Source organism: Schistocerca nitens, chromosome 8 (assembly GCF_023898315.1).
Source record: "Schistocerca nitens isolate TAMUIC-IGC-003100 chromosome 8, iqSchNite1.1, whole genome shotgun sequence".
NCBI lineage: Eukaryota > Metazoa > Arthropoda > Insecta > Orthoptera > Acrididae > Schistocerca > Schistocerca nitens.
Genome location: NC_064621.1, coordinates 172,333,037 through 172,357,177, shown reverse-complemented (window position 1 = coordinate 172,357,177; position 24,141 = coordinate 172,333,037). Strand labels below are relative to the sequence as shown.

At 43.7% G+C, this 24,141-nt stretch overlaps 1 protein-coding gene across 2 annotated transcripts in view; it reads right to left on the bottom strand.

The window, feature by feature from the left end:
• LOC126199013 (neuroendocrine convertase 1-like) overlaps window positions 1–24,141 on the bottom strand; it is a 522,936-nt gene that overhangs the window by 120,554 nt on the left and 378,241 nt on the right. For both annotated transcript variants that reach the window (XM_049935697.1, XM_049935696.1), the window contains exons 7-8: window positions 16,879–17,051; window positions 2,340–2,552 (exon numbers count right to left, since the gene is read on the bottom strand). In XM_049935697.1, coding sequence (XP_049791654.1) covers window positions 2,340–2,552; window positions 16,879–17,051 — 386 coding nt within the window. The remainder of the gene's footprint in view (window positions 1–2,339; window positions 2,553–16,878; window positions 17,052–24,141) is intronic.

Sequence of the window (24,141 nt, the reverse complement as noted above, 5' to 3'; positions counted from 1 at the left end):
GGGCATGGATGTGTGTGATGTCCTTAGGTTATATAGGTTTAATTAGTTCTAAGTTCTAGGCGACTGATGACCTCAGAAGTTAAGTCGCATAGTGCTCAGAGCCATTTGAACCATTCAAACATTTTTCATAATTTTCAGCAATTTTGCATCACTCATTATACACGCTGTATGAACAACGTTTTTCATTATTACCTCCATGAATTACGGCACCTGTAAGATTCAAGCGTCGTAATCTGACAAATCTATTACCTAGACATGCTAATCCAATACACTTAAATGCTATGAGATCCACTACAAAGCGCTCTCCTACGAAACATTGTGCTATACGTCGCATAGTCCGCAGTAATACTTATTTATTCACTGTGAGGTCATCATACAGTATTGAGGGTGCTAAATGGAATAATTAAAATTTGTAAGAGGCAAAGCTTCAAAACTAATTTTATTTATATATTTGTATTGTACTTTATATTGGCTGTGACTGATTAATAATGGAACTGCGGTATCTATTATTCAATTCGATGTGTCTGGACGCATACTTGAATATGAAACGACTGTCTTACGTGCAAATTTGTAACGTATACGCACGACACTATTATTTGCGATTGTGTAATACTTATACGTTTGCCATTATCATTCACTATATTGATGAAAATATGAGTAATGGTGCTTCGACGCATCACATTCAAAACGCGACACAACTACTCGCTGAGGACTTGCGCTTGTACGTCAAGCGTGACAGTATCGCCATCGAATGTTTCCTGATGGTACTGGCAGTGTTGTTCTCCAGTTTGATGCTGACTTTGTTAGAGGCACGTATTGATCGTGACGGTCACTCAGCGAACATTTTACAAAACATTGTAAGAGGTCCATGATTAAGGAATGTATTGCTAGCGCACTGCCGGCCGGAGTGTCCGTGCGGTTCTAGGCGCTACATTCAGGAAACGAGCGACCGCTACGGTCGCAGGTTCGAATCCTGCCTCGGGCATGGATGTGTGTAATGTCCTTAGGTTAGTTATGTTTAATTAGTTCTAAGTTCTAGACGACTGATGACTTCATAAGTTAAGTCGCATAGTGCTCCGAGCCATTTATTTGAGCTAGCGCACTCGAGCAGATGTAATTTCGATGGATTGCTCACGCGCTCCCTGCGATATGTAAGCTATAATAGAATCGCAGACGAGAGAGCAGTGTTGGCTGCAGTAAGAGCTGTGTGGGCAGTGGTAGCTCGCAGTCGGGCGGTTTGATCGGTCGTGCCTGAGCGATGTAGTATAAGATAAAAACAGAAGTGCGCATATCTAATTTCTTACAACTAAATTTATACTATTGCTATATCAAGTCCCATGTAAATGTTTCAAAAAATCTTTTAATAATAATCTTTCTTTGTAAAATTAACTTTTTGACAATCATTCATCTGAATTTAAAGAGTTTACTAATTTCTGCAGTCCATGGTCATCCCGATTATCGTAAAGAAAAATCAGTTGTTTCTTTTTATACATGACAAATTTCGCGGCCAGCATTGCACTGGGCTGTGCCAGAAAAAATTCGTGTAGGAGCAGATACATATGCGTTATTCGGCGGCTTCATTGAGGTAAGAATTTTCAATTTGTTCAGAATAATTTTTCAGGGCCATGACGCAGCACTGCTGACGTCCAAAATTTACCAGTTTAAATTCACAGTCAGTTAATTATTGAAAGGTTATATGTGAGCCACAATTTTCATTGGGAGGTTAGTCATGTTATTATTGCGAGGTTACAGAATAATAAACTATTTGGAGGTTACACTGAATGTGAATGATGTAAATATTTTTACTGTTGGGAGGTTACACTATGCACCTTTCCCCACGTAGCGATATCTAACAATTACATAAAAACTGAAACTAATATATAACTATATTTTTTACTGAAATTAAAAACTTTTCCTTAGGAATAGATGTAAATATTTTAACTGTTGGGTGGTTACAACATGTTTTGCGGTTTTGATGTTTCTTTTTAAGGTCAAGCACAATTAATTTGTGTTGTATTTGAACGGTTCACATCGTAATTCCAACTTCGTTCTCATTGTTCACTGGCATTTTTTTTTTTTTTTTTTTTTTTTTAGGCCTGGCTTGAGAATGAACCAGTTGGATCGAAATGAGTCGCCAATCATAGGTTACTTCAACTGTGATAAATGTGTTAATAAATGCTTCATGAAATGTGACTTCGAATACGGCCTGGTGATCATAAAACAAAATTAACCAAGGCCTAAATACCTCCCGTCAAAGTGTGCATGGTACTTGCTGCTACCTTGAGGACTGTGGGACACGTAGGCAGTCACGTCAAGCAGAAGCCATTGGCGGTACTCACGATCATCTGGTCCGAGTAGGCGCCGCTGGAGTAGGCAGTGGCGAACGTGGCGGCGCAGCGCTCGCCGTACCAGGGGAACTGGCCGTGCTGCGACGCCGACCCGATGGACAGCGTGTACACGCTGTTGATGTAGCCGTCGCAGTTGCAGTTGTCGCCGCGGCTGCCGCCGTTGCCAGACGCCCACACGTAGATGGCGCCCTTGCCGCCACGGCCCTGCTCCCAACAACAGGAAGAACACAGTGAGTGCGAAGCTATCACGGAGGACAGGTTGGCTGGAAAAGGATGGGAGGACAAATTCAGCGACGGGGATATTAGGCGTCGGAGTATTCCCGGTGAAGTTTTTACACATCATGTATGACAGAGACATCAGTAAACAACCATACAACCATAGAAATAACTAACGCACACCCAAGGGTGTCTCCATCTCCAGCAGTTCACCTCCTAGTTAAGTCATTTGCTTCTCAAGATAACCCCGTTTTAAGCCCAGTCAATAATTTCAGAAAGAACCATCCGAACCTTTTGTCTCCGTGACTATTTTGTAATGATTTATCACCGACCAATTCAATTAACTAATACATATAACTATCTGGGACCAAACCTCGAATATAAAATAACGTAGAAACTCACCTACTAACGATCGATCAGAAGGTGTACAGTGGACTGCAACTACTAATGGGTGAATGGGGGAATTGCATCCTTCCACCACTCCAACACCTGCAGTGTCTCGAGCCATGCCACACGCAGCCTGCAGTATGAATATCCGTTCCACCAAATATCAGACTCTTCACCAGTCCATTTACCCTGACCTACACAAAACCCTTTACAATTCATCACTCCATGTTCATTCTTAACATGCATTAAATACATCCACGTATCTAATACATACCGGAAAATCCACTGCTACATTTATTTTCCTCTCGAGTTGCTATCCATGGTACGTTGTTGTACCTGTACCAATAACAACAGCAACGCTACATATACACAGTCTCCACATCTTCCCTCTAAGCAATTTTAGCAGATCCATCTCCCAGACAACGAAGTCCACCCTGACATCGCCCCTGCCTCCCTCCTTACCACATCTAACGCACTTCCTATCGTCTCTCACATCAGAGCTCCTTCCTCCCACTCTTTCTTCCTCATAACCATGGCCAGGCCTCTAACCCAGTTGCAGTTTTTTTTCAAATCTCATGTAAGCTACCACAAACTGCCCCATATTTTACAGATTCCGCAACACCAAACCTTCTGCTCCACTGATACCCCACCCATTACAATAACAAAGCTACTCAGCTTGTCCCAGTGCAAGACCTTGGCGTTTAGTACAGCGAAGTGCTTTCTCATATTTAACAATGTATTTTGTAAAAAACTTTAGTGTGTACTCATCATTTATATTAAAAAACCATGCGTATCTTTAATCTGTTTATCGACTTAGAACTGGTTATATTTCCACAAACGCTTCGTCTACAGAGTAGCACGTTCTATCGCTGCCAGACAACCTTCAACCTTGAGGAGCAAAGGAACCAACAAATAAGGATAATGCAAGTCACATGAGTCTTAGGTATGTTTGCATGGCTCGAATATAACTGAATTAGCAATATATAAATTAAATGAAATTGAAGACTTGACGTTTGATGAGCTGCCAATGCTATTAAATATCCAGGAACTCCATTCAAATCGCACACCTATGGGAAATTACGATATGACTCTACCTATTCTGCAATACTAATATTTTTTAAAGAAATTGTCATAAGTATAAGGGGTAGTCAAACGGAATCGAGACAGGTGGAAAAAAGGGTAAGTTATTTCAAAAGTAAGCGTCATATCTGTTAACACATTTATCACAGTGTGAAATAAGATGGTCAATGTCTTCAAGAGAAAATTTTAGCGGTTGCCTATGAAACCATGATTGCACAAACGTGTGCATCTCTTCATTCGAGGAAAATCAGCTCCACGAATGTGTTTCCCCAAGGCTCCAAAAATACACCACCAAAAAAAAATTTTGCATCACCTCGGTTTCGAGAGTTCCGGAACCTGTACAGATCATTGGAAAAGAGATCAACATAAACATCATTTCTGCCGTTTTTATTGCTCATGAAAACCACACATTGCATGTTGTACCACCATAAAGAGAGACCTTCAGAGGTGGTGGTCCAGATTTCTGTACACACCGGTACCTCTAATACCCTACAGCACGTCCTCTTGCGTTGATGCATGCCCGTATTCGTCTTGGCATACTATCCACAATTTCATCAAGCACTGCTGGTCCAGATTGTCCCGCTCCTCAACGAATATCCAGTGTAGATCCCTCAGAGTAGTAGGTGGGTCACGTCGTCCATAAACAGCCCTTTTCAGTCATCCCAGGCATGTTCGATAGGGTTCGTGTCTGTAGAACATACTTGCCAAATCTAGTCGAGCGATGTCGTCATCCTGAAGGTAGTCATTCACAAGATGTGCACGATTGGAGCGCGAATTGTCGTCCATGAAGACGAATGCCGCGTCAATATGCTGCCGATATGGTTGCACTATCGATCGGAGGATGGCAGCCATTACGACGCTTTCCGTGACCACCAGCGGCGTACGTCAGCCCCACATAATGCCACTCTAAAACATCAGGGAACGTCCACCTTGCTGTACCCGCTGGACAGTGTGTCTCAGGCGTTCAGCCTGACCGGGTTGCCTCCAAACACGCCTCCGACGATTGTCTGGTTGAAGGTACATGCGACACTCATCGGTGAAGAGAACATGATGCCTGTCCTGAGCGGTCCATTCGGCATGTTGTTGGGCCAATTCTGGAACCGCGCGACCGCTACGGTCGCAGGTTCCAATCCTGCCTCGGGCATGGATGTGTGTGATGTCCTTAGGTTAGTTAGGTTTAAGTAGTTCTAACTTCTAGGGGACTGATGACCACAGATGTTAAGTCCCATAGTGCTCAGAGCCATTTGAACCATTTTGAACCAGCGGCGTACGTCGGCCCCACATAATGCCACTCTAAAACATCAGGGAACGTCCACCTTGCTGTACCCGCTGGACAGTGTGTCTCAGGCGTTCAGCCTGGCCGGGTTGCCTCCAAACACGCCTCCGACAATTATCTGGTTGAAAGCACATGCGACACTCATCGGTGAAGAGAACATGATGCCTGTCCTGAGCGGTCCATTCGGCATGTTGTTGGGCCAATTCTGGAACCGCACGACCGCTACGGTCGCAGGTTCCAATCCTGCCTCGGGCATGGATGTGTGTGATGTCCTTAGGTTAGTTAGGTTTAAGTAGTTCTAACTTCTAGGGGACTGATTACCTCAAATGTTGAGTCCCATAGTGCTCAGAGCCATTTGAACCATTTGTTGGGTCAATCTGTCGTGGTTGCAAAGATGGAACTCGCCATGGACGTCGGGAGTGAAGTTGCGCATCATGCAGACTACTGCGCACAGTTTGAGTCGTAACACTACGTCCTGTGGCTGCACGAAAAACATTATTCAGCATGGTGGCGTTACTGTCAGGGTTCCTTCGAGCCATAATCGGTAGATACTGGTCATCCACTGCAGTAGTAGCCCTTGGGCGGCCTGAGAGAGGTATATCATCGACAGTTCCAGTCTCTTTGTATCTCCTCCATGTCCGAACAACATCGCTTCGGTTCACTGCGAGACGCCTGGACACTTCCCTTGTTGAGAGCCCTTCCTGGCACAACGTAACAATGCGGGCGCGGTCGAACCGCAGTATTGACCGTATAGGCATGGTTGAAGTACAGGCAACACGAGCCGTGTACCTCCTCCCTGGTTGAATGACTGCTACTGATCTGCTGTCGGACACCCTCCGTCTAACAGGCGCTGCTCATTCATGGTTGCTTATATCATTGGGGGAGGGGGGGGGGGGTTAGTGACATCTCTGAACAGTCAAAGGAGTGTGTCTGTGATACAATGTCCTCAGTCAACGTCTATCTTCAGGAGTTCTGGTAACCGGGGAGATGCAAAAATTTTTTTGAGGTGTATATGAAGAGGTCGGGATTGTATGGAGATGTGTAACGGCTTCGGAGCGATACTTCTGCAACGTCATCGAAACAACCAGGGCAACATGGCATCCTGCAACAAAAAGATGCCTTCCATCAACATTCCTGTGAATTTGAACCTGATGGCTTGCTTAAATGTTTGCAAAGTGTACACGTACTGCTGTGCGTTAATTGTGGTGCTATTGTCGAGAAATTCAGTAAGTAGTGGGCCCTTGCAAGCAAAGAAACATGTCACTATGACTTTCCCGGTGCTGGCGTGCCTGTACTTATGACTACGCTGCACACGTTTGGCTGGGAAGTCCTTACACATCTTCCATACAGTCCCGATTTCTCCGCATGTGATTTCCATACTTTTAGAGCCGTGAAGAAAGACAATCGTGCCATCGATTTGATTCGGACCAAGAAATGCACACTTGGGTACTATCATGTTTCCGCAGGCAACCGCTAACAATTCTCCATGAAGGTACTAACCATCTTGTCTCACCGAAGGAGAAATTTATTAACAGTGATGATGATTACTGTTGGAATAATAAACAGTTTTCTTACCTTTCTTCCGTCTGTTTTGTTTTCATTTGGCTGTACCTCAGGTACATGACCACGTTGTGGCTTGGAACAGTTTTTCACATTTAGAAAAACCTTGCTATCCGGAGTAATTATTGCAGTTTCAGGAAACGACTGACGCACTTATAAACAGCAGAAAATGTTAAAGTGTTGCAATGTATAGCGCTCTCACCTATTGTAGTGTTTCAATAATGAAATGCAATGTCGCATATTCAGACAATAAGAAAGAGTAGTTGCTACTTCTTAGGAAAACTGATTAATGTGCTGTACCATAGGTAGGCATTTGTCCATCTGTAGGACTGTTTCCTGTCACATTTTGTTTGTATGTATGTATTGTATTGTATGTTAACCGGGGACATAGAAACCACGGAGAGGCTCCGTCCCCACCGCATCCGCAGTGGACCACAACCCCACAGCGACTACCGCAGTCCACTTCACCCCTCCGCCGCCCCACACCGAACCCAGGGTTACTGTGCGGTTCGGCCCCCGGTGGACCCCCCAGGGAACATCTCACACCAGACGACTGTAACCCCTATGTTTGCGTGGTAGAATAATGGTGGTGTACGCGTACGTGGAGAACTTGTTTGTGCAGCAATCGCCGACATAGTGTAACTGAGGCGGAATAAGGGAAACCACCCCGCATTCGCCGAGCCAGATGGAAAACCGCCTAAAAACTATCCACAGACTGGCTTGTTCACCGGACATCGACACAAATCCGCCGGACGGCTGGCTCTGAGCACTACGGGACTCAACTTCTGAGGTCATTAGTCCCGTAGAACTTAGAACTACTTAAACCTAACCAACCTAAGGACATCACACACATCCATGACCGAGGCAGGATTCGAACCTGCAACCGTAGCGGTCGCGCGGTTCCAGACTGTAGCGCCTAGAACCGCTCGGTCAGACAGGCCGGCTCCGCCGGGCGGATTCGTGCCAGGGACCAGGCGCTCATTCGCGCCCGGAAAACCGTGCGTTAGACCGCACGGCCAACCGGGCGGGCTCACATTTTGTTTACAGTTAACGTTGCGATAAGTAATTTTGATACAGCTCGTCTGTAGCGCTTGCCGCATGCGCTCACGTATGCGCTTGTCTGCTGGCCGAGCCTCGCCGCAGAACTTCTCGCTACGCCTAGTTTTCTCGTTGCTTACGTGTGACCCTTATTCCTGGCCCAGCGTAGCTGCGTCTACGTTTTTCTTATTGTTTTTTACACTGACAGACATAATCTTATGATTATGCGTCTTTATTCTGCATTAGTTTTATCCTGTGACATGGCCAACGTTTGGCCCTCAAAATAATTTAATTTTTGTATCACGATTTTCCTTATTATGAAATCATTAGATTGATGATGTATTTCAGTGTTTAATATTTGTCCGTATGGGTTAATTTATAGGTTCTGAAGAAGATACCATTATTGGCATCGAAACCTAGGTAAGCTAAACAAAAATTACCTTGCAACTGAAGGCTGAATTTCTTATTGTCTAAACAATTCACGGTTGCTGAAGCGCTGCATTGTGTTAAAGGGTCGCATATTCACCCGTCATGAATTAAATGTACGCTGGAATAAAGAAAATTTAACACAGTTTCTCAATAACTAAAATATAAAATTAAAGCACCTGTCATATAGTATAAGATACAGAAGAAAACAATGAAAAATACTGGAGGATTGCGTTCCTGCCATAGATTGCGGCAGTTTCGGCAAGCGCTATCTAAGAAAGGTACCAATACCAATATTTCGTCCGGCTGCAAAAATAAGGAACTTTCAGGGTAGCATGAAATATGACCTTGGACATCGTATGCCTGGGTGTATCAGTTGCCGTGGGAATGTGGGAATGTTTACATTGGACAAATGCAGGGATGTATCTCCTTGCTACGGACGGAACACATACGCAAACTACGACTATAGCAGGAAAATATTTTTGCTCTAGCCGTGAACAGCTTAATGGAAAACTACATGTTGGAAATTGAAAAGATGTCTGCCATCTGCTCAAATAATGGCTTCTGGGATAGCGTTGTTAAGGAGACAATGTACTTACGAGTGTCGATGAATTTTGTTAACTGAGATAACTGTTTCGCCCTCAGCCCAACTTGGCAGCCAGCCTTTGGAGGACTACGACGGGAAAGGCAACTGAGACGTGCATCGCGTAGGGCTGAAGTGATTGGCCGACACCTGTTGCCGGATACGTACACAATCGACCAGGCCAATGTTCAACTGTTGTGGAGCTGCGTTTGTGAGATTTAAGTGCTCGACACTAATCAGAGGCGTGCAAATTTACTTCCACTTTCCAGCCCCTATTACTGCCACAATCATTTAAGCAGCTCAACATTTGTACTTATGCACAGTGGTCTAAGCAGACCAGTTTGGGTTTTTGCAAGTCTGGCAAGCTTCATGGGACCCGCTGCAGCCTGCTGCAACTGACAACAGTTTGCGCTTTCAACACAAAGTGACTAACTAGGTATATGTTTGCATTGGTAGCTTCACTGCAGGTCAGCTATCTTAACGGTGGGAGCAACAAATGAACAATTCAAATTTACACGAGTCCAAGGAGAAATTAACAACTGGGGAATATATAGCCCTCACGAAACAGAGTCAAAGTCCGGCAGGAGAAAAATCTTCGTGTGTTTATGAGGCAGCATAAAATTAATCAGTAGGTATCTCGCAATGCAAATTGTGTAAAAAGTTACTAAACTCTCATTCGGCAACCTCGGGTTTTTGTCCAGCAGTTAATTCATTTCAAAATATTTTGAGAGAGGACGAAGATTTTGTGGTTGATAAGTGTGTGGAAATGTTTGCCAATGACTTGAGACCATTTATCAGTATACAGGCTTTCTAAAATTAGGGCAAACATTGAATGAAGCAGGAAATATTATGGCTCAGTGTACATAAAAAATCACATTTTTGGTATGTAACGTAGTGCGATGAAAGCTTAATATTAAAGAAAAGCTTCCTCTTTCAGACATGTACTGTTTAGACTGGCGTAATACGAAAAACGAGCTTCGTGTTTGCTAAGGTGCACCTCAGGAATTTAGAATGAACTATTTTGGCGACTTAGAATGAATTCGGCGAACCTGCAAAACACATCCTACAAAAAGTAATTAAAACTGGTATAATTGGGGTCTTATTTGGCTCAGTTCAGAAACTAGACTTCCAAAACTTTACTTTAGTTGGCGTTCAGTAAGACAGACATCCTCAGGTTCATGCATGTAAGGGAACTCGATTTCCAGAGATGATTCTGCGCGCAACGGTTAACATGCATTGGAGGTGACCTGATGATGATTCGAGTTGAGAACAGCCATTACTAGTAAAAAGGACGTGAAGTTACAGAAAACTGTTAACATCTAAATAAATATATAAGTTCAAAATTCGCCGAAAAGTAAAAAAAAAGAGGCAAATAAAATCCACAACTTTCTGGTCGGCAACGACCAAAAATGAATATATATTTCATTGAGCCTCGTCTTGTTTTACAGGGGTAAAAGAGAACTTTTCATCAACTTCCGAACCCTGCTTATAACACTGCAATAAAAACATACAGCATGGACTACTATCTCGTGGAGCAGAGCGACAATCCGAGCGGGCAAATAATACTCCTTTAGTCTTCTTGGGTTCGGCGTAGCGGCAGCTTGCGTGTCTGCCTAAAAGGCAAGCATGGGCAGGTTAAAGGCGGAATGTGTTCATCTCTGACACTAATACGTATATAAGGAGCTGAACTGTGATACGTCAATTCGCCAGAAGATGGGAAGGGACAGTAGTCTTACCGAACCGTGTGGTCGCACAGCGACCTAAGCGACAAAGTGTAGCCAGAAACACATAAATATTTCTTTTTTTGCATTCAAAGGCGGCGAAAACCTTCACAGACAGATAGAATAATGTTGTTACGTTGTTAGTATTTGCAAACTGTGTGCAAAAGTTTATTATTCTTTGTAACATTTGAAGAAGTACTTCAGAGCCATGGTCACATTTAAAAACGTATTTATTTTGAAGTGAAGACTTTATTCAGCAGTACTTTTCTGTCATATTCGGATCTAAAGCAAGGTACCACAAGGAAAACGACAGGAAACTCACACGATGTGCTTCTGTTCGCTGTGTTTCTCCTGTCTGGCTTCCTTTGGATCCGAAGGTAACAGCAAAGTATTATTGAAACCGGTCATCTGTTCAAAATAAATACTTAAATGTGATCTTGACTTTCAAATACTTCTTCAAATATTACAACATGCAGATCAGCCCCTGACCAGAAAGTCTGCAGATTATAAAATTATTATTCTTTGTTGCGTATGAGTTTGTTGTGTAATAGAAGGTTGAGCCTTGTATCGACTCGTGCTACACCTTGTGCTTAAATTGCATTGGTTTTCCTTTTCTTCCCCTGACATGTTTGTTTGATATGTTGTCTGTCATTAAGTGGCTGCTTGGTTGTCTTTTCCCTCGGCTATCGATATCTGCGTTTTTGCTTCCGGGAAACTGCTATGGAGGAAGTGAGATCTTTGACCGGTGGTAACTTCGTGTGATGGCGCGGAAGTAGGGGGTGCGCTCAGAGAGTCTGGTGGACACGGGAGGGCAGTGTGGCTCGCCAGCGCGGACCAGGCGTGGTCGGTTGTACCGAGTCACTACGTGATGTATGTCGGTTGTGTGTAACGAGCGAGTCGAGTTGACGGAAGAGCTCCCCGCGGGTTGGTTGTATACAGAATCGTCCCACGAGTAGTTGCTGTTCATTTCACCTTGGTGGGACGTTAACAAGCTTCTTTAAGTCCTCCGTTTCAACACTGGAGTTTAAAAGGTGACACCTAACATGAAGGAGCGGTCAATACCCGTCAACGTTGCAGAGAAGACGTGAAATCCGGTGACAGAGCGTGTTGTCGCGTGACCGTAGCGTGTTGGGTACATTGGCGACGCGTGCGCGGTCAGATGTATGGATACTTGCCATCGGAGGTCGTGTACTGCCTGTTCGAGCATAATTGCAAGTTAAGTTAGTGGAAGGTTTAATCATTAAGTAATAAGTTTGCGTAACCAGTGTCTCCTCTGCCTTGTGGCCTCCGGCGATCAGGTTTCCTGTCCACGGCACCGGTGTAATTGAAGTCAGTGATCTTTCCTCCTCCTTTCGTTACTGCCCGATGGGAGGTGTAGTTTTGGCAGTTTAATTGTATCGCTATTCTGTCGTGTGTTATAAGTAAATTCATGCTTCTTGTTGGTTGATCATGTGGTCGCTCATTCAGGACTGCGTGGTATAATGTTTCCTTGCACGAGGTTAGCTGTAATTCTGTCAGCAAGTGAAGACATCTTATTACAAGTTTTCGCTGGCTAGAAGTCGGTGCAGCGACCAGCCTGAGAGTGGCAATTGTGTTTACGGGCGTATTTAAATTGGTCAGCATTCTGCCTAGCCTGAGCATCCCTGAGTGGGTGATTTGTGGCCGCATTACACGGGTCCGTCATATCTGTTATGTTCTAATGATATTCCAGGACACTTTTGTTTAAAAACTTTTTTAAATTCCTCCATTACTTTATTGCCATTAATCGTGTGTTTGCTGAGACCTTTGATTTTTTTTAATGGCGGTGTTGGTAGCTTCACTACCTCACCGTAGTTCTGTATTTACTTTAGTAGCCTGTTTACTAATGTTCTTTAAATTTTTTAAACTGTTGTATTGCTATAAATTACTTGATTGCCGTTAGCATGTTTTGAAAGGTTGTTGATTGCCGTACTGTCAGTTTTTATAAGATATGAATAAAAAATGTGTGTGTGAAAATGTCAACTCGACAGTAAGAAATTTGGCCCCGTTTCCCAAATTGTGGTGTGGCTTGTAGTAACCGTAACCACTGTGTGTGTGTGTGTGTGTGTGTGTGTGTGTGTGTGTGTGTGTGTGTGTGTCAAAGGTGAACTTCAGAGCAACTATGTGTTCTTGCGTTTCTGTCTGTTACTGATATGTTGAAGTATCAGTGAAAATGAAAGGAAGAATTACCAGCACGACTGAATTAGGAGTTGTTGTTGTTGTGGTCTTTAGTCCAGAGACTGGTTTGATGCAACTCTCCGTGCTACTCTATCCTGTGCAAGCTTCTTCATCTCCCAGTACCTACTGCAACCTACATCGTTCTGAATCTGTTTAGTGTATTCCTCTCTTAGTCTCCCTCTACAATTCTTACCCTCCACGCTGCCCTCCAATACTAAATTAGTGATCCCTTGATGCCTCAGAATATGCCCTACCAACCGATCCCTTCTTCTAGTCAAGTTGTGCCACAAACTCCTCCCCAATTCTATTCAATACCTTCTCATTGGTTATGTGATCTACCCATCTAATCTTCAGCATTCTTCTGTAGCACCACATTTCGAAAGCTTCTATTCTCTTCTTTTCTAAACTATTTATCGTCCACGTTTCACTTCCATAGATGGCTACACTCCATACAAATACTTTCAGAAACGGCTTCCTGACACTTAGGCCGGCCGGGATGGCCGCGTGGTTAAAGGCGCTTCAGTCTGGAACCGCGCGACCGCTACGGTCGCAGGTTCGAATCCTGCCTCGGGCATGGCTGTGTGTGATGTCCTTAGGTTAGTTAGGTTTAAGTAGTTCTCAGTTCTAGGGGACTTATGACCACAGCAGTTGAGTCCCATAGTGCTCAGAGCCAATCCTGACACTTAAATCTACACTCGATGTAAACAAATTTCTCTTCTTCAGAAACGCTTTCCTTGCCATTGCCAGTCTACATTTTATATCCTCTCTACTTCGACGATCATCCGTTATTTTGCTCCCCAAATAGCAAAGCTCATCTACTACTTTAAGCGTCTCATTTCCTAATCTAATTCCCGCAGCATCACCCGATTTAGTTCGACTACATTCCTTTATTCTCGTTTTGCTTAGGTTGATGTTCATCTTATATCCTCCTTTCAAGACACGGTCCATTCCGTTCAGCTGCTCTTCCAGGTCCTTTGCTGTATCTGACAGAATTACAATGTCATTGGCGAAAATCAAAGTTTTTATTTCTTCTCCAGGGATTTTAATTCCAACTCCGATTATTTCTTTTGATTCCTTCACTGCTTGCTCAATACACAGATAGAATAACATCTGGGATAGGCTACAACCCTGTCTCACTCCCTTCCCAACCACTGCTTACCTTTCGTGCCCCTCGCGTCTTATAACTGCCATCTGGATTCTGGAATTGTAAAAAGACTTTCGCTCCCTGTATTTTACCCGTGCCACCTTCAGAATTTGAAAGAGTATTCCAGTCAACACTGTCAAAAGCTTTCTCTAAGTCTACAAATGCTAGAAACGTAGGTTTACCTTTCCTAAATCTGTTTTCTAAGATAGGTCGTAGATTCAGTATTGCCTCACGTGTTCCAACATTTCTACGGAATCCAAACTGATGTTCCCCGAGGTCGGCTTCTACCAATTTTTCCATTCATCTGTAAAGAATTCGCGTTAGTATCTTGCAGCCATGGCTTATTAAACTGATAGTTCGGTAATTTTCACATCTGTCAACACCCGCTTTCTTTGGGATTAGAATTATTATATTCTTCTTGAAGTCGGCGAGTATTTCGCCTGTCTCATACATCGTATTCACTAGATGGTAGTTTTGTCAGGGCTGGCTCTCCGAAGGCTGTCAGTAGTTCTAATGGAATGTTGTCTACTCCTGTGACCTTGTTTCGACTCAGGTCTTTTAGTGCTCTGCCAAACTCTTCACGCAGAATCATATTTCCTATTTCATCTTCATCTACATTCTCTTCCATTTCTATAATATTGTCCTCAAGAACATCATCCTTGTATAGACCCTCAATATACTCCTTCCACCTTTCTGCTTTCCCTTCTTTGCTTAGAACTGGGTTTCCATCTGAGCTCTTGATATTCATACAAGTGGTTCTCTTTTCTCCAAAGGTCTCTTTAATCTTCCTGTAGGCAGTATCTATCTTACCCGTAGTGATATGTGCCTCTACATCCTTACATTTGTCCTCTGGCCATCCCTGCTTAGCCATTTTGCACTTCCTGTCGATCTAATTTTGAGACGTTTGTATTCATTTTTGCCTGCTTCATTTACTGCATTTTTATATTTTCTCCTTTCATCATTTAAATTCAATGTCTCTTCTGTTAGCCAAGGATATCTATTAGCCCAAGTCTGTTTACCTACTTGATGCTCTGGTACCTTCACTATTTCGTCTCTCAAAGCTAGGAGAGGGAGTAAAATAAAAACATTGTATATCTCATACATTTTCCGTCTCTACTTAAAGGATATGACAGCAGTCACCCCTGGAAGACAAGAGAATAATATGGAGTTTGAGCACTGAGACAACACGGCCGTTGTAGCAACGGATGAAAAAGAATTGCGGGAATGATCAATGGATTGATAATCACTACAAAGAAAACAGAAGTAATGGCATTATGAGTGGCGTGACACTAGATGCGCAAACCGTTAAATATCTAGGAAGCAGGAAAGAAAGCGACTGGAACAGCACAGAAATTCATACCAAGATAGCAGTGGCGAAAGAGAGATTTTGTAATTTTGTAAGAAAAGGAAAGTTTTCTGCAGCAGTATGGACAAACATTTGAGGGTTGTTCTCTAGGATGTTGGAACGGGAGAATAATGATAGAATAAGGCTGAAGTCTTTTGAGATATTTACTTGGCGGACAGAATAAGTTTGATATAGTAAATAATGAGGAGGCTATGAGAGGAGTTGCAGAGCAGAGAAAAATACTCAACGTAAGAAAAGGGAGAAGAAACTGGATCGGACTTAAATTACGATCACAAGAGTGATTTTAAGAGCAATCTTAGAGTGTAGGTATAGTTAAGAAGGCAGTGATGGACCACCAGAAATAGTGACGCAAAGGAACTACAAACATATCAGGAAATTGACGATGATGATTAATGATGTACAACCTAGATCTCTCGCACGTAGTGTGATAGTTTCGTGGTGTTCAGTCCATATTTGGATATAGTATATTCCTCTAAGTGATTTGAGATAATTAGGACTTGAAAGTTTTCGCAGGCATTCGATGTCAGGACTCATAATTTTTCGTTGAGTGAGATATGTGTTGGAATAGGGACAGCGCAAAGTGTACTTTACCATATGACAGTGTTGGCCACATGTCGCAGAAACGGATTACATGTGTGAAAATGTGTTGGTGGTGCGTGGGGAGGGGGAGAGGGGGGGGGGGGGGAGGAAAGTGGGAAGTGGCGGGCGTTATGCTCCATGACCGCTCAGCCAACGTCCACATTTCACAGAGACTCGGATGTGGTCGGTACTTAAACAGGATAAACATTAATAAAACCGACAAACTATGGGGACAGAATCCTGGCTCGACGTAGGGGAAAAAAGACCCTATGAACATATGAGCGGAAATACATCATTGGCACGGTAGATGGCGCTGACGAATAGAAGTTCCTCCTACCATGTGCTGTGTGTGTTAAATACTGTGTGATTGATGCGTTTACTGTAAGCAGCAGAACGGTCCGGTAGTCACGTCGGGAGCAAGCAGCGATGGTGTCTGTGTACGGCCAAGCAGATGAAACTGTCGAGAGGCAGCACGGCTGTACCAAAACCAGTACTCTCGCAGCCACCAACCAGATCACACATCATTCCAAGCGTTTGTGTCGTCATGGGTCCTTTCAGACAAATGAGCAGGAAAGCAGCGGACTGTATGTACACCAGATTTGGAGGACCGGTTTCTGCCTGTCGGCAGTTTCCATCTGCTTGGCCGTGCACAAACACCATTTCGGCTTGTTCCCAACACGAATATCTGATCACTCTGCTGCTTACAGTACGCTGCGTCGATCACACAGCCTGCAACGCAAAAGGAACACACGGCACGTAGACAGAGGAACTTCCATTCGTCAGCGCCATCTACCACGGCAACGATGCGTTTCATAGGCCTTTTTTTCCCTCTATTTCCAATCAGGAATCTGTCCCAGCAGTCTGTCGGTGTCATCATTGTTTACCCTGAATATATCTCGGTGGCATCCCGGATGTGCTCTGTGGGTCTGCGATAATACAGGTCAGTTGCGGAGCTCACCTCTCGGATGCCCCTCTCGATGGCTTCAGTGGCGAGCCGCCCCGGGCCCTCTACGGTCCGGCCGTCGTCGTTGGGCCCCCAGGAGGCGCTGTAGATGTCGACCAGCTGGTGCGCCCAGCCCAGCGACACGCCCTCCACCCTGTCGTTGACGTCACCATCCAGCAAGCGCACCCCTGTGGGTTAACCGTATGCAGTGGTGATATAATTCTACTGAACTCGCCGCTCTTTTCATAAAGTCGACACCGAATGCGACCACTCTCTTTTACAGATCAATTACTTCAGAAAAAAACATCTTTGTAAATTATAACCTATCTAAAACTGTGTAATAATAAGAGTTGGTTCTCGTGTGACGTATCATCCAGTTATGACAACTACATCAATAGACTGAAATTATGCGTCCCTTTCCGTATCGACACTTTTATTTTTATTTACTGTATCAGTTCCGAGTAAGTAAACAAGAGGCAATAGGAAATGAACTTTAGAGACATTAACATTCCATTCTACGAAAACCTTCAGTATCTTTTAGAAAGATTCGTCTCCGTAAGTAGGTCTGTCGTAGTCAAACAATTTTTATGACGCTGTATAGAATGAACCCAAGCTTCATATTCTTTTTCATCTCAAAATCTTGCTGTTTCATTGTACTTCGTATACCTCAAGCCTGAAATACGACCTCCTTGATTTCTTCCTGCCTCTGCTGCCCGTACACCAACTCCCTTCCCACCCCCACCCCCACCCCCGTCCCGTCCCAAACGCAAAAAAAACCTGATGTGCTGTTGGGCTGGCCCATAAGTTCTAGTGGTCTTTTTTTTAGTGTCGGTTTCCACAAAAATAAACAGGAAATGAACAACAAATCAATAAACGATGTATTCTCTGTTGTCGTTAACAACCTCTTCCCAACGTTCAGTAAGCTGCTCAGTGCCTAGATAGCAGAAATAGCCTGGTTTTATCGTCCACACAGACCTTCAGCTCCACGTGAATACTGAGCGATACGCTAGGCAATGCATTCTACAGGAATCGCAACAGGTAGAAATCTGAAGGCAGCTAATCGTCTGAATTGCTTATTTGGTGATGTCAGGTCGTTGTCATGTCGCAGAAGGACGCCATATCGCCGATCGGGTGGTTTATTGAGTTCCGTACTTCAGTAGGTAAAAGCGGGACCTTTATAGGATCGCTTCGTAGTCCAACCATCTGTCTGTGTCTGTCTGCCTATTAAAAACCATTTTTCCCACGAACAAGTCCATGTAAGACATTGAAATTTATGCCACATTTAGATATCTATGGTCCCTTGATGGTGTAAATAATTGAAACTTCTAAGTCAATCCAATCCAAAGAAACGGTTTATTTACGTCATATTTTGACACTCGCACAGTCATTCATCAAAACCCATAGCGTTCTTTCCGCAGTCCTAGAAACATGTAATTCCTGCAAGAAACAAGGTCTCACAGTACAACCAAAGGAAAAAAAATCAGGAACCTGTAAATTTTTTATTAAATAACACGAAAAAAATTTTCATTCGTTATATGGGCTGGCCCATAAGTTCTGGTGGTCCTTTTTTTTAGTGTCGGTTTCCACAAAAATAAACAGGAAATGAACAACAAATAAATAAATAACGATAAGTGTGAGGTGATCCACATGAGTTCCAAAAGAAATCCGTTGGAATTCGATTACTCGATAAATAGTACAATTCTCAAGGCTGTCAATTCAACTAAGTATCTGGGTGTAAAAATTACAAACAACTTCAGTTGGAAAGACCACATAGATAATATTGTGGGGAAGGCGAGCCAAAGGTTGCGTTTCATTGGCAGGACACTTAGAAGATGCAACAAGTCCACTAAAGAGACAGCTTACACTAAACTCGTTCGTCCTCTGTTAGAATATTGCTGCGCGGTGTGGGATCCCTACCAGGTGGGATTGACGGAGGACATCGAAAGGGTGCAAAAAAGGCAGCTCGTTTTGTATTATTGCGTAATAGGGGAGAGAGTGTGGCAGATATGATACGCGAGTTGGGATGGAAGTCATTAAAGCAAAGACGTTTTTCGTCGCGGCGAGATCTATTTACGAAATTTCAGTCACCAACTTTCTCTTCCGAATGCGAAAATATTTTGTTGAGCCCAACCTACATAGGTAGGAATGATCATCAAAATAAAATCAGAGAAATCAGAGCTCGGACAGAAAGGTTTAGGTGTTCGTTTTTCCCGCGCGCTGTTTGGGAGTGGAATGGTAGGGAGATAGTATGATTGAGGTTCGATGAACCCTCTGCCAAGCATTTAAATGTGAACTGCAGAGTAATCATGTAGATGAAGATGTAGATATGACTGTCTCTCCGTCCATCGGTTAAAACCCCTTTTTATCAGCAAAGGGTAGACGTATCAAGTCTTATAATCATTGTGTCAAAAGATACGGCTATTCATGCCATATTTTGATACAAATTCACTCATCCAAACCCTTAGGGTGGTTCCCATAGACCTGGAATTATGAAATTTGGCAAGAAGGAAGGATTCACAGTGCAATTAAATGGAAAAAAATACGAAACTTGTTAAATTGTAATTGTATCACACGAAAAAACATTTCTTTTGTCATTTGTTATCCATCGTCAGACTTGAAATTAAGAGTCAACAGATCTGTATTCAGGCTAATTAGGTCGCAACGGTAAAAGTGAAATACCAGGCAAGTAATTACTGACGTGTTTAGGAATTTATTCATCATCAGATATCCAGGAGCGATATCTGCAATTAGATATGACGTTTCGAGTTTTAAGTGAAACGCCACGTAGATATCGTGCAGCAGTCGCTCTTGGATATCTGATGGTGGATAAATTCCGAAACGCCTCATATGGGTAATAGTCATTCCCTGCTTGAAGTTTAACCATTGCGAACCAGTTTGTGAATGGAGAGCCGGCCGGAGTGGCCGAGCGGTTCTAGGCGCTCCAGTCTGGAACCGCGCGACCGCTACGGTCGCAGGTTCGAATCCTGCCTCGGGCATGGATGTGTGTGATGTCCTTAGGTTAGTTAGGTTTAAGTAGTTCTAAGTTCTAGGGGACTGATGCCCTCAGCAGTTAAGTCCCATAGTGCTCAGAGCCACTTTAACCATTTTTTTCCTTTTTTTGTGGATGGAGAACTACTGATTATTTTTATAATGGTCGCCTGCCTCCTGGACGACTTTATGCTAAATTTATGTTATTGAAATTAAAACATTCTTGAAAGTCTTGGAATCTCTGGAACCGATATCTTGCCTGTATCAATGTCGATAACAGGCAAAAATGATCGGGATTCTCGATTCCCAGAATGGATAAACTTTCTGTATACATAATTAAGTTTGTACGGAAGCCTCGGATCACGACTCCTACTCGCAGCTGACAATTTTTTTTGCTGGATAGTTTATTCCATTTCTTGAACTTAAAGTTCCACCTGATACACAGTTCGGTTGCAATCAAGCAGTTTGTAGTGAATCATGCACGCCTTTGAGGTCGAAACTGAGATATTTCAATCACTTAAACCAATCTTGAGCCGTCCGAAGAGGCACCGATTCTTCGTTATACAGTTCGCAAATCTCTCGAGCAGCTTATGCGCCTGTGGCACATCCATTATAAATAAGAAGCCGAAGATGTCGGAGACGCTTTCACTTGTCGACTTGACCATTCATTTTAATGATATGAAAGGACCAGATGTCTATCGGCAAAAAAAACTAAAAAGACTGTTTTGTTGAGCACATAATCGTCTATCGAATAATATGAAACGCAGCGCCAGAACATTTTACATATCACGCAAAATTTTTTACTTAAAAAAAAGTCGCCAAGACTTATGGGTCAACACGATATACACAGTCGGAGAAAATACTAGTACATCCTTTTATAGGTTACCAAGGTCTATTGTTGCAGCAGTGCATATGGATTACGTAAAACAATTACATTTACAGAGCAATAGCACAAGCGGTTCTGGGGTACTAGATATCGACCCATGCTGAGACACTCGTATTAGTACAAGAGCGGCAACGCGGGTGCTCTGGTGGAATCCGGTCGGTCGTACAGATGGCGAATAGAGGAATACGTTATGCCACGCCAGCTCGTCCTGTTCACGTATTTCTGTAAGAGTTGTTGGTTGAGTCACACGGGTCACTCCCCGTGGAGACTGGAGACAAATCCGGAGATGGCCGTGGTCAGTGGAGTTGCTGGACTTCTTGTAGAGCACATTGAGTTTCACGGGCAGTGTATGCCCGAGCATTATCCTGGTGGTTCATAGCGTATGTGTAAAATTAGTATAAAGAACCGAAACTACACATGCAGACATAATGCGACAAAAGGAGCCAATCAGCATTAGTTCCCGTTCTGGCATGATGTCTGCAATTGTTGTTTCGCTTCTTTATACCGATTTTGTACGGACATTATGAACCACATACCATGTCATTTTATTGTGTGCATCATATTTCTGACACTCGCAATTAATGCGATAGGTAACCTTCAGAAAAAGGGCACTAAATCCCCGAAAACGGTAAATAAATTAAATTCCCTTTAATGCATTTGGTTGCTTACTATTTCGTTATATGCGACTACAGTGGCTGAGAATGGATAATATACTAAATATTTGTAAATGGAACAGTAGAAATTGTCGTTTACAGTGGACAAGAAGTATAAGTATAAAATGACTGTTATTAATAATAAGATTAAAATAATGTAAACATATAAAAAACAACCAAGCGCATGTTAACAATGAAGTTATAACAGAGTTATAATGAATCACTTATCTCGGACAGTTTTCCTGCAAGTTCGCTACTGTTGCACCGCCAGGCGGCTCGCGTGTATAAACACACTGCGGAAATACTGTTTATTATGTATATGGAGAGAAATACATTCAAAATGCAGATGAGGTCGTATTTCGGAATTTACTGTGGCGCTATAAACTGTAACAGCTTCAATTTGATTTCGGATACGTGAATGACTGTTATTGTTTATCAGGGACAGATAATTAGCTCTATATTATTAATGAATGATACGGCAATGGCAGGCGGACGTAAACTAGAATTGCATTGCGCGCTAAATGTAATGGAACACGTGTCAGCTCTAATATATATATAGAAAATCTGGAGGCACCAGCACTACAAGCAGTAAGTTGATGCCCCTTCATTCTTCTGTTACTGCACACTGAGGTGACAAGTCTTAAGATCCCTCCTAACATCATGTCTGGCATTCTTTTGCCAGGCGTAATGCAGGAGCTCGACGTGCCATGGACTCTATTGCGAAAGCGTTGCGGGTGCAGGATTTTGTGCACGAACTGACCTCTCGATTATGTGCCATAAATGTTCGATGGGATCCGTTCCGGGTGATCTGGCTGACCAAAGCAATCGCTCCAAGTATCCAGAATGTTCTTCAAACCAATCGCGAACTAATTAGGCAGTTTCCTAGTGGCTTAATTAGCGCGGAACAGACTATTAAAACAAAAGCACCTATACTGGATTGTACATTCTTCATAAAACTGAACCTCTCTCATAATGAATTTGTATTTATTAACGCTATTGTTCTGTACTACTCATGATTTAGGAGTCGCTATCCATTGCTACTCTTAACAGTTTTCGAGGCAGGCTCGTGTTATCGCCCTATATTACTTGTGATTTAAGAGTCGCCTTTGGTCATTGCTGCTCGTAGTACATTTCGAGGCAGGCTCATAGCACCGACACCGCGCGCCTGGTCATACCTACTCATCAAAAATTAAATACACACAAAGTAAGAAACGAACATATCTCGCACTGTATTGCATGAGCGTATGCACACAACACTATCATATCTTTAAGTACAATGATAAACTACAACAAATACATTTTTTGTGTGATGTTACAATACAGCATCACCGGTCTATTTCGGTCTAACTGTGTTGGTGAGGCAGTAAATTTATCCACAGGGAAGTGACTGCGTCACTGCAATTCACTTTGGAGGTGTGGCGGTGGGACTTGTAGTCCCGTACCACCCTCTGACGGTGACAGTACTACATGAGTCAGGCAGAAAAATTTAGCGTAACGTGGGCAGGTATGGTTGGACAGTATTGGACGTAGAATGGGCGCTAGTCCCGCCAAAGGATGCGGCCGTGATGGGCGTGCCAACCCCATCGTTAGCCATGGTCGGAATCCGATTCCTCTAGGATGGTTAGGGGAACCGGATGTCGATGCCAGCGGCGTGGAAGTGTGGTCCCAAAGTGGCGTAACCCATGGACAGACAGTGTCCCGTAAGGCATCCACGTTCTCATAGAGCCGCCGCGCGTTGTCGCGTATGGTCGTCTTTAGGGGGACGATATCCGCTTCCTCGTGGAGAGGGATAATTCTCGTGAGTGGCGGGGCGTGCAGGCTCCACCTGAGCAACTTGTTCTGCAGGCGCTGCAATGTACGCATCCTGGTGACACTAATCGTGGCCCATGCAGCAGATCCATACGTGAGGGCTGGCAGGATAAGTGTTCGGTACATGCGGAGCTTGGTATGCAGGTTAAGTTCCCTACTGCGAAAGAGCGGGTACAAAGCCCTGGTTAGCTTTTGCCCCTTGTTGGTGACATACTCCGCATGACAGTGGAAGAGCAACTTGTGGTCCATCTGGACCCCGAGATAGGTGGTTGTCGGGGACCAGGGCACCTGCACACCTGCAATCGAAATATTGCGGCGGAGGGCTGGGCGCCGTTTCGTGAAGTAAACTGCCGTAGTTTTGGCGGCATTTAGAGCTATTTTGTTTGTCCGGCACCAGGTGATGGTGGCGTCCACCTGTCGCTGGAGGCGGGCGACGACGGCGTCAGTAATGCGGCCAGTGGTGTATAGTGCTGTGTCGTCAGCATATTGTGCAAGGTGACACTCGGGTATGACAGGCATATCATTTACATAGATATTAAAAAGGATGGGATATATCACCGATTCTTGCGGAGTGCCTGCCGACAATTGGCGAATGCCAGAACGCATTCCCCGTTGACAAACTAGGAAAGTCCTACCAAAGAGGAAGTCATCCACGCTCTTGACATAAATATCCGGTATAGGTCAGTACGAGGTTGTCTTGCCAGATCTTGTCGTAGGCGTTTTACAAGTCCAGAAAAACGGCAGCTGTCGACTTGGCAGTGTTGAAGCCTTTGCTGATGTGTTCAGTGATCTGTAGGACCGGAAGTCCAGCAGAGAGGTGCGAAGTGAATCCAAACTGTTCAGGACGATTCGTCCCAGCTACCGCAAGCGGTTGGGAAAGTCTGTGAAGGATCACAGATTCAAGGACCTTCGCCTTAGTATTTAGGAGGCTGATGGGCCTGT